The following is a 10,547-nucleotide window of genomic DNA, read 5'->3' as shown; positions in this document are numbered from 1 at the left end:
AAATCCTAGCAATATGCATACCTCTGATATATGTTTAATTGATCTGCAAAAGAACAACTTCCTATTTTGAAAACTGTAGGAGGACTTATCCATACAATGATGGTACCCTATATGCAATATTTTGCCAAAAAATGACCAAGTTCAAAAGCTGGTATTTTGTTTTCCATAAATTATCAAAAAAAAAAATTTAAAAAATAGAAAATGTTATTTATCACATAACTAATAAAATTACAATTCATTACAAATTTGCTCACCTAATTCTTAAAAAGTTTTGAATTTCAATTGAAAATTTAAGTTTATAGTAATATCTTAGGAGTTAAAATTTTTTTAGATTTTTTTTCTCTATTTATATGGAAATAAATATTTAAATTATTATTGTGTTTAATTCTATATATTGTACACTGCTGATAACCACTCTGTCTCTTATTATCAATTTCATCTAAAATTCACAAGGATCCAAATGACACGGGCCGAAAAGATCGGGGGTAGATAAAAGAAAGCACCCATTCACGTTGTTTACAAAGTGAAAGTAGTTCACTAGTTGGTTTATGTAGATGTACTTATCGCTCGATTAGGAAGTTTTGTTTCTACAAGATCAAACATTTGTGCATTGTCAATTTTCGATATGGATACAAAATCATCTATTTTGCAGGCTAGTACATTTCATAACCAAATTGAGTATGTAAGCCCAGCTATCGCATGTGTCTCGGTGCTAGTGTATTCATCCGCTGAAACCGAGACATATTGTTTTCAATAAAATGTGAACATTTTTAAAGACGGCAACCATTTCGAATCTGCAAACTTGTTTTGTTGACGTACAGTTCTGCTCGAAATTGAAGTATGTCATCTATTTTTCTTGAAACACATACGAAAACTTTGCACTCATTTGAGTTGTTTGGCTCCTAAAAATGTAACTTCCGGACGTACGATCCCTAGATGGCTTTCGAGCTTCGCTCGACGCCATAAAAACAAGAAATATATCTGGTCCTAAATGGAAAAATGACAAAAAAACCAACTTTAATATAATAGAATTTTACAGCTATACATTCTTTGCATATAATTGTAAACTAAACATTTTGATAATTGTCTACAGGAAAAAAAAATTCTCCTTGGCATGTTGGTCATTTTCAAACATCCTCAACACTGAAGTATATAGGTGTTTATCTGTCAAAAAAGGGAATATTATATGCATTTGTGAAAGGATGCAGGCAATTAATATATTTAAAAAACTTAATTAATTATCTGATCTGCTTTTTGTAATAAAATTTAACATGTTGATACATGTGTACCAGCAACCATTTGTGTTTGTTAAACTCAAATGCATCTGAATATGACCAAATGTTATGATAACATATCGGTAAATATAATCGATAAAATATGTTTGGATAAATATGCATTAGAGACAGGCAGATAATATCTTAATATCTTAATCACCCTGTCTTTGATCATGGCATCTCAGAAAAAGCACTCATAATTGAATACAGATCTTGAATTTGAAGAGCTAACCAGCTTCAATTTAAACATTAACGCCAAAATTGGTTATTTGCATACAAACAGAATGACAGAGAGGGCAAAAATATTTTAATCTTCCAAGGTGATTCAAAGAGGAGGGGACAACTCTAAAGTAAGGGAAATAACTCAAAGTGTACGAGACAAGATGACCTAAAGTAGAATATTTATGACTTAAAGAGGACTGGAAGACCATTCGAAAGTAAATTATCAAATATGCTATACCTCTCTTTATCTTTGCCTTCAGTGACTCCCACGTCCAATTCCAGAAGAGAACAGTTTCCCAGCAATTCCTTTAGCATGGCACTCCTTCCCAATCTGTCCTCTGCCAGCCGGGGAAATTGAGCTGCCTAGGCCTTCACTACCGTCTCCTATCCTTAGTCCAGCAATCCCTCTCCCAACCAAGGCTCTGCCCCTCCCAATGTTCTGTGGGTTTTGTTGCTCCCCTACAGAGGCTGTCTGGCCCCTCCCAACTCCAACAGAAGACAGAGAGAAGGCAAACACAGCAGAGGGCTGCTGTTTGGCTGGCTTGGGGTTGGAGATATAGGTCTGTGAAATCTTGTTGGGAATTCTCAGCTCTTCCTCCACCTCCTCTCTCTTGGCCTCTTGTTGCTGCGTTACTGAAGGTTTATCTGGATACTTAACATATCTGAAATAGAAAGCCAATGCAATGAATGAAGTTATTGAGGAGATAAATACCATGAGAGAGAGAGAGAGAGAGAGAGAGAGAGAGAGAGAGAGAGAGAGAGAGGGAGAGAGAGAGAAAACCTTCTTTCTCCTGGTGGAAGAGCATACTGAATTTTCATGTACTTCTTCTCTGCATTTGTTAGTCTGTATGAAATCAGAGACATGGCATTTTTAATCGGATGAATTCTGTATTATAAATCAGTAACATGATTATTTTCTCATTTTCTAAAAAAAAAGTTCAATGCTGAATGATAACCGCTTATAACCAGGGACATACTTGCTACATTAGTATATGTACTAGTATATCCCTGAGAAAAATTAAACATTAGTATAATGTATGTCTGAACTTATTAAAAAGACCCTGACATTTAATTATAACATTGTGGTATCCTTGTCCTCTGATCAATTAATATTGGGCCTTACCCATCAATGTGGATTCCTTCTATTTTAGCAAAATAGTTTGGGTCTACTCCAATACGAGGCAGAAGTGGAACTTCTGAAGAATAAATAATGAAATACATGTATTGATAATTATGTAAAAAGTATAAATTTTTACACTATATTGCATTACTAGCTGAACATAGTACAGTAAAACAAGCTTATAACGAAGTGCCAGGGAAGCTGATTTTACTTCGTTTTAAGTGTAATTCTTTAAATTAGTCAAGTTTACAACATGTACCTGTAACTAAGTCATCGGGAATATAAATCACTTCGATGTAAACATCAATTCATTATGAGCGTGTTCACTATAACCGTGTTTTACTGTATCAATAAGTCACCTTTTTCCCAGTCGTCCTCGGAGTTGACTGTTATCTGGTGATACTCTGGTAAATCCACACAGCCCTGAAACAGGGTACCGGTACTACCCGCCTCCTTCTGGATCTCTGGTTCAAAAAATAAGATTTATGATGTGATTCAATCATGCAGGCTGTTTGCCCAAAGTCTCTTGACAAATCAATTACTGTGTAACATATTTAACCAGAGAATTCAACATTCTATTTAAAGCATCAAATACATGCTTCATTTATGCTAATACAAGCTAATATTATCGTTCATACCAACATCTGCCAATTTTATATATTTATGAAGAAATTTAGCATAAAAAATGCATGAAAATCTAACATTTGGATAAGACTGCATACCATAAGAGAGGTCTTGTTCTATTCGCGGTTTGTCTGGGCAGTTTTCTATGTGGTACCTCAGCTCGGGCTTGGGAACCACATGTATTGCATTCAGTGGACAACTAGCAAATTCTGTACAAGGGTGGTTCTACAACACAAATGAGAACAGGATATTTAACTTTAGTGTTCACATAATAATAATTGATTAAGTCATTTAGTCATTCTTATTCTGAATCAAAGATCTTAAATAGCCAATATTTGTTTTAAAAAAAACATAACATTTGACAATAGTATACATATACATATATGTATTAGAATAGATCGTAAATCATTTCACCTTCATGAATTCTTCCTATTAATTTTTTGGTCTTTGAACATATCCCCCATCTATTCTTATACGTTTACCAAAAGAAAATGAACACACAAATCTTTGTTTTAAAAAGTAAAATCATATATTTTTCTCCATTAAACTATACTTGCCCTCCTGCATTTGATGAGGTGGTACGGCATGCGCTTGGCTCGGATCATCTCACACCTGTTGTAGGGACAAGGAATTTCCTGCTCCGGATCCAACACCTTGTACTGTGCCATTGTAATCTTGACCTGATCAAAAAAATATTTCAAAAGACCTCAGAGACCAACGGCCTTCACCTTTGACTTTCAGTAACAGTTAAGTATACTAATTATAAAGAAGTGTTGAGGGAGGGTTACTGTATGATGCCATTAAATCAGCAAATTGAGCTGGGCTTATATTTTTCAATAATGTTAACGATACTTCTTGGATTCGCCTTGGGCCGCCTGTACACGATTGGGTTTGTTTCCACAATGGAAATTCGGTTGCGGAAAATAAAAGCACAATTTCTTCTAACCGTGTATGCCATGCAAACACTATTTATTCAATGTGTCAATACTATACAACTTACAGTCCCGTGTTTCTTCTCTTTGACAGATCAGTCCAACTTTTCCCGCAATTTTTGCTTCACTAGACAACTCGTTCGTATAATCTGATGATTTATTTTTTTTTTTTTTAATTTGCACTAAAAGGAATCTGGGAATGAAACAGAATTGAAAAAAAAAAAGACACGAGTCAGTGAAATATAGCATTTGAATTTAAAATTAAAATTGATCCGAGCCAAGCGCATGACATGATCATGATGATCCAGTGGGCATGAAAGAGCTTACTTTTTATCCCGGGCGATCAAAAGTAATGCATGCGTGCAAGATATTCACTTGAAGCATAATACATATACTTTTATATTTACATTTTCAACTGCCTTTGTCTGTGATAACATTACCAATCAATTTTGAACCCTAAAATATGGAAGGCCATAGCTGCCTTTAGGTCAATTTCATATTATATGAATTGGTATTTCAATTATATGCAATAGTAATATCATTATATGCAGAGGTAACATCATTATATGCAGTGGTAACATCATTATATGCAGTGGTAACATCAATATATACTGGGATTTCGCCATTATATTCAGGGGTAAAATCTTTATATGAAGTGGTAACATCATTACGTTATGTCGTAAGATCATTATGTGCAGTGGTTTATTCATTATATGCTATGAATAAATCTTTATATGATATGATAAACTCATAATGAACTATTGTTCAATCGTTATGTTATATGGTACACTCTTCATGTGCAGTTGCAAAATCCTTTTATGCAGTGCAACTTCTTGACATTAGATGATAAGTTCATTATATGCAGTACTAACATCATGTTATGGTGTATTAAAACCATTATGTATGGTGGTAAAACCTTTATGTATTGTAGTGAAAGCTTTACATGCAACTGTAAATCCTTTATATGATGTGACAATTTCATAAAGTGCCGTTGTTGAGTCATTATATAATGAGGTCAGTTCTTTACACGATGCAATCATTGCATTATATTGAGTGGTAACTTCTTTATATGCAGTCGTAACTCTTTATGATGAGGTTGTAAACTGGTTCTCGCTGAAAAGTTTTAATGGGGGAAGAGGTCCAGTTTTATTTTTAAAAAGATGCCGCGTTCATTGTGATATGCACATTTCCTGGTCAACTTGTCGTTTGTTTTGAAGAGAAAGAAAGAGACAGAGAAAGAGAGAGGGAGAGACTAAGAGAGTTTATCTGTCCTTTAACATCGATATCATAATATCAATCAGTGAACCCATTTTGTGTGAAAAATCGAATGTATTATTATAGAGCATGCTTTTAATTTAAAAGTAAAAGAAAGTACAAAAAATCAAGCAATCAAAGTCAAAATACCTTTGTTTCAATGTACCCGGTAGGTGCTACTCCTCGCTGATCAATGCCTCCAACACAAAAGGAAAAGACATATTTTCATTCATAGACATAATATAAAAATTCGTTTTCATTTTGTTTAAATTAATTTGATTTTTTTAGAAATAATAAAGAAATTGGTTGGTACCTTTTTAAATGGTTATTTCATCCACTGTATCAAATTTAAGCCCACCGGGCATGTATTTTTGTATTTTAAATCCTACAAAGAAGGTGTTGCAGTTCCTGTGCTATTATCCTGTTGCAGATATCTTCATATCATTTTTATAAAACCATTTTATACGCGGATCCAGAAAAAAATTTCGGGGGGGGGGGGGGTTGCAATATGAATACTGAAGTTTGCCGAAGGAGTGGGGGAGGTGGGTTCGAGGCAAATTTTTGGTAATTTCATGGGAATTTAAGAAATTTCAATTTTTCTGGGGCGGGGTCCTTCCCGCGACCCACCCCCACCCCCCGTTCAAGACCCCCATGCATTAAACAAATTGTAAAATTGTTACACTGAAAAATGTGACTGGTCTTATGGCATATCCGATTTTTTGTTTCAAAGAGACATATTTTTAACAAAGAAGTGCTTGGTATTTTTCAAATTAATTTTTGATCGCACGAAAAGGTAATACCCCTATTCCGATGGTTTTGAAAATAATTAATGTCCCGATAAATAAGTTTCAAAACGCTTGTCATTCTATTATTTTACATGTGTGCTGATTTTCTTCAACGTTACCGACTTTGTTCACATTTTGATTATAAACATGAATTGTAATCATTTGCTGCTGAACGAGAGGTTTTAAACCAAAGTAACGCATTAATCGATAAAATAATGTATCTTTTTGTAAAATATGTCGTTTTCAAAATATATGTACATATTGTTCGACATCGTTAAAAGCAAGCCGTGCAAAAATTTATGAATCAGCAAAATACGGATAAGTTTGTTCCAAGCGCCACGGTTTATATCGTTGCTATTAAAATTATTTTGAATAACAATCAAGAACAAAGTAACTCAATTTAAACGTTTTTGAATAGACAGAATTAGATTAATTAATTACATGTAAGCTCCGAGGAATTACAAGTATATTTTAAACACGATAGCAAGTAGAAATCAAATTGTTCTATGTTAATATCAAGATACATAAAATGATCTACCTAACTGTATGCGCGAATCTAGAAGCAGAGGGGGGGGGGGGGTATTAAATTTCTACACAAAGTACAATCATTTTTTGAAATTTGTTTTACTTTTAAAATTAAACGCGTACTCTACTAAAAATTCATTCGATTTATCACACATCGATGTATCAAGAACAGAGAAACTCTCAAACTCTCTCTCTCTCTCTCTCTCTCTCTCTCTCTCTCTCTCTCTCTCTCTCTCTCTCTCTCTCTCTCTCTTCAAAACAAACGACAAGTTGACCAGGAAATGTGCATCGTCACAATGAACGCGGCATCTTTTTAAAAATAAAACTGGACCTCCTCCCCATTAAAACTTTTCAGCGAGAACCAGTTTACAACGTGATCATAAAGAGTTACGACTGCATATAAAGAAGTTACCACTCCATATAATGAAATGATCACATCATGTAAAGAACTGACCTCATAATATAATGACTCAACAATAGCATATTATAAAATTGTCACATCATAGAAAGGATTTACAGTTGCATGTAAAGCTTTCACCACAATACATAAAGGTTTTACCACCATACATAATGGTTTTAATACACCATAACATGATGTTAGTACTGCATATAATGAACTTATCACCTAATGTCAAGACGTTGTACTGCATAAAAGGATTTTGCAACTGCACATGAAGAGTGTACCATATAATATAACGATTGAACAATAGTTCATTATGAGTTTAGCTCTGTATGAAATGAGTTTATCATATCATATAAAGATTTATTCATAGCATATAATGAATAAACCACTGCCCATATTGATCTTACGACATAACGTAATGATGTTACCACTTCATATAAAACTTTTACCCCTGAATATAATGGCGAAATCACAGTATATAATGATGTTACCACTGTATATAATGATGTTACTATTGCATATACAAGATATACCAATTCATATAATATGAAATTGACCTTAAGGCAGCTATGGCGTTCCATACTAAAACCCAATAACTTCATAAAGCATGAGTGACACAAAATGGGCGCGTCTTACAGCATGATGGGCTGCCAGCACGCCGCGTAGTAATTCTTAGCATGTGCTATAAAAAAAAATTTGTGTTTAAAAATAATTCTGTTTTAAAGTGTAGAAATTGGAAATAATACAGATATAAGTAATAATTTAAGAATTTAATCTTTGAATATAACATAAAGTATGTTGTTTCATTCGTCATATGTAGCACTTTATTAGTTTTATTAGAGCGGGTGTCCTACAGTGATCAGTTTGTCTGTCCGTCCCAACGTCTGCCTGTCAAACCGAGATCGCTTGTCCGGAGCATATCTTCTCTCCCCTTGGCCCAATCTGGCTCTTACTTCACTCACAGAGTACCTTTGGGTAAAATGAGGGTGTGCAGTGACCTTGAACCATTTTTTTAGGTCTAAGGTTAAGGCCATACAGAATTATATATAAAATCCTTGCCTGGGGCGTATCTTCTCTCCCTTTGGTCCAATCTGCCTCATACTTCACTCACAGAATATCTATGGTTAAAGGTGCTGTTGATCAAAAGGTATGTAATGACCTGGAATGATGCTTGTACGTCAAGTGTCATAGTCATATCGGATCACACAAAAATCCCATTTTTAAGAGCATATATGTACTCTCCACTTAGCCCTATTTGGCTAATACTTTACTTAACACAGCTTTTTGGTTAATGGCGTGCAGTGACCTTGAACCAAGTCGATGTGAAGTCTTAGCGGATCTCTTTATAATTAGTTTTAGATTGTAAATGCTTAATCTTGGTCAGATTGAACAAACATGCCTGTATGTAAGGGGTAATGAGATAGAATAACAAGTTCTATACCAGCTGGAAAATTTCTAAGATATAGGTCAATGTCAAAGCAAAATTCTCTGAAATTCTTTTCATCCCATTCTCCATTTTTAAGATTTTCACCATCTCAGTGTTGTCTAGTTTATAGTTTTAAGGTCAGACGACACGTTCCTCGAGCATCTTTTTTGTATCTCCTCGTAATAAAGAGTTCCAATAAAAATTATTATTTATTGCACCTGTAAACGTAGATGGCCGAGTGATTAGAGCGGTGGCCGCACTCTGCTAGAACTGTAAGTTCCATGGGTCGTGAGTTCAAACACCATCCCCGGCTGTATGTATCAATGTATAAATTTTTATATCAGCAATTCAAGTGTATTTTCAAAACGATTATATAGGAAATTGCATACTCTAGTATTTTGCAGAAATTCTTGGCAAGGTATCCTAATTTTTTGCAAGAAAGCATCTAAAAGTAGTAGTAAATCAATAACAAATTCCTGGAAAAAGTTATATAAAATGAGGAACGTGTCGTCTGACCTTAAAACCTATTTAATTAAAATTCATTAATAATGTCGATTTATTGCGATGTATCCATGATAATCGGCTGTAGAGAAAAATTACAATGATGGATAAACATAAAGGACAAGTAAGCAAATTTTGCATAGTAGTCGTTCGTTCTGAAGATTTGAAACAAAAATTAACGATAAATGTATCTATAGACTATAGACAGTAAAACACAGTTATGGTGAACATGCTTATAATAAGTTTATCCGACAAAATGTTTAGAAATAAATGAAGGTGTTATTTCGCCAGTTTTCCGAGGAAAATGTCATTTTGTACAAAATATCAAATACTTTTGAAAGAAACGGGATACCAATCCACTTCAGTGGTAAATATATATATGTAAATCTGTTGTCTGAAATTGATTCTATCCAACTCCAATATTTTCTTCACAAGAGCAGAAGATATGCATTTGAGTACATATGTATATAATTACATCCAACAAGTATTATTCCTTCTATTTCTTATAGAAACTTATAGTTTATTCATAGTTCTATAGAAACAGCAGACTGAAATCTACACGCCCCGTTTATCGATTGGTCGAAATCTACAGCGGCTGAAACTGACAAGAAAAAGACAGGACAGATATTGATACGCCCTGTTTCTCGATTGGTCCAAACCTGCAACGACCTAGGAAAAAATCAGGGACTGCACGAAATAATCATGACGATGTCAGAATCAAAGTCTCGAAGGAGACGATTTGGCTGTTTCTTTTAGCTAACGTACTTACGTACATTAACAGTAATTTAGTAAATTTTACTTACTTTTCATAATCAATTTATCAATTAGCTTAAAGAAAGATGTTAATATAAACAATAAAATGCTTTATTTGGTGATTCATTCGGGATATGAAGGTAGCGACATTGCAGAAAAAATACATAACCCGCGTTAGCGTTTACATCTACCAAGCAAAATTTCCTCTATTTCTTACGGAAACTTATAGTTTATTCATAGCTCTGTAGAAACAGCCAGACTGAAATCTACACGCCCTATTTATCGACTGGTCGAAATCTACAGCGGCTGATAGTGACAGGACTGAAATTGACACGCCCTGTTTATCGATTGGTCTGAACCAACAGCGACCTTAGTAAATCCCGGATGAACAATGATATGAACTATTTTGCATGACAAGTACATGTAGTTTCTAATTTGAATTACGCACATTTTTATAATATGAATTTTTGGACTTTTTCGACAAGAATATTGAGATACCCCCATATGAATCATGTTAAATAATATTTAAAGATAAAATTAATTCAATCAGTAATAGAAATATTTCTCGAAAATTGTATGGATCCAAGCGAACTCTATATCTAGTCTCGTTCAACCAAACGCTCGGCTGACACCGTAAATCTCCGACAAGGATTTACGGAGACAGCTGAGCGTCGAGTTGAACGAGACTATATTGAACTCTGGCGTAGGAATACATACGACTACAAAAA

The 10,547-nt window shown here is 34.2% G+C and overlaps 1 protein-coding gene across 1 annotated transcript; it reads right to left on the bottom strand.

Annotated features, from left to right (window-relative positions):
* Positions 1–382: 382 nt before the first annotated feature.
* On the bottom strand, positions 383–4,374 carry LOC105333190 (uncharacterized). Its single transcript, XM_066083929.1, has 8 exons — positions 4,241–4,374; positions 3,798–3,920; positions 3,339–3,465; positions 2,976–3,080; positions 2,620–2,692; positions 2,278–2,340; positions 1,735–2,158; positions 383–1,164 (listed from the first exon to the last, which is right to left on the bottom strand). Exons 2-7 carry the CDS (start codon positions 3,906–3,908, stop codon positions 1,753–1,755), a joined length of 885 nt encoding a protein of 294 aa, XP_065940001.1. The 5' UTR covers positions 3,909–3,920; positions 4,241–4,374; the 3' UTR covers positions 383–1,164; positions 1,735–1,752.
* Between the last annotated feature and the right edge of the window lie 6,173 nt (positions 4,375–10,547).

Source organism: Magallana gigas, chromosome 5 (assembly GCF_963853765.1).
Source record: "Magallana gigas chromosome 5, xbMagGiga1.1, whole genome shotgun sequence".
NCBI lineage: Eukaryota > Metazoa > Mollusca > Bivalvia > Ostreida > Ostreidae > Magallana > Magallana gigas.
Note: the sequence above shows the minus strand (reverse complement) of the source record. Positions and strands in the feature narration are given on the sequence as shown.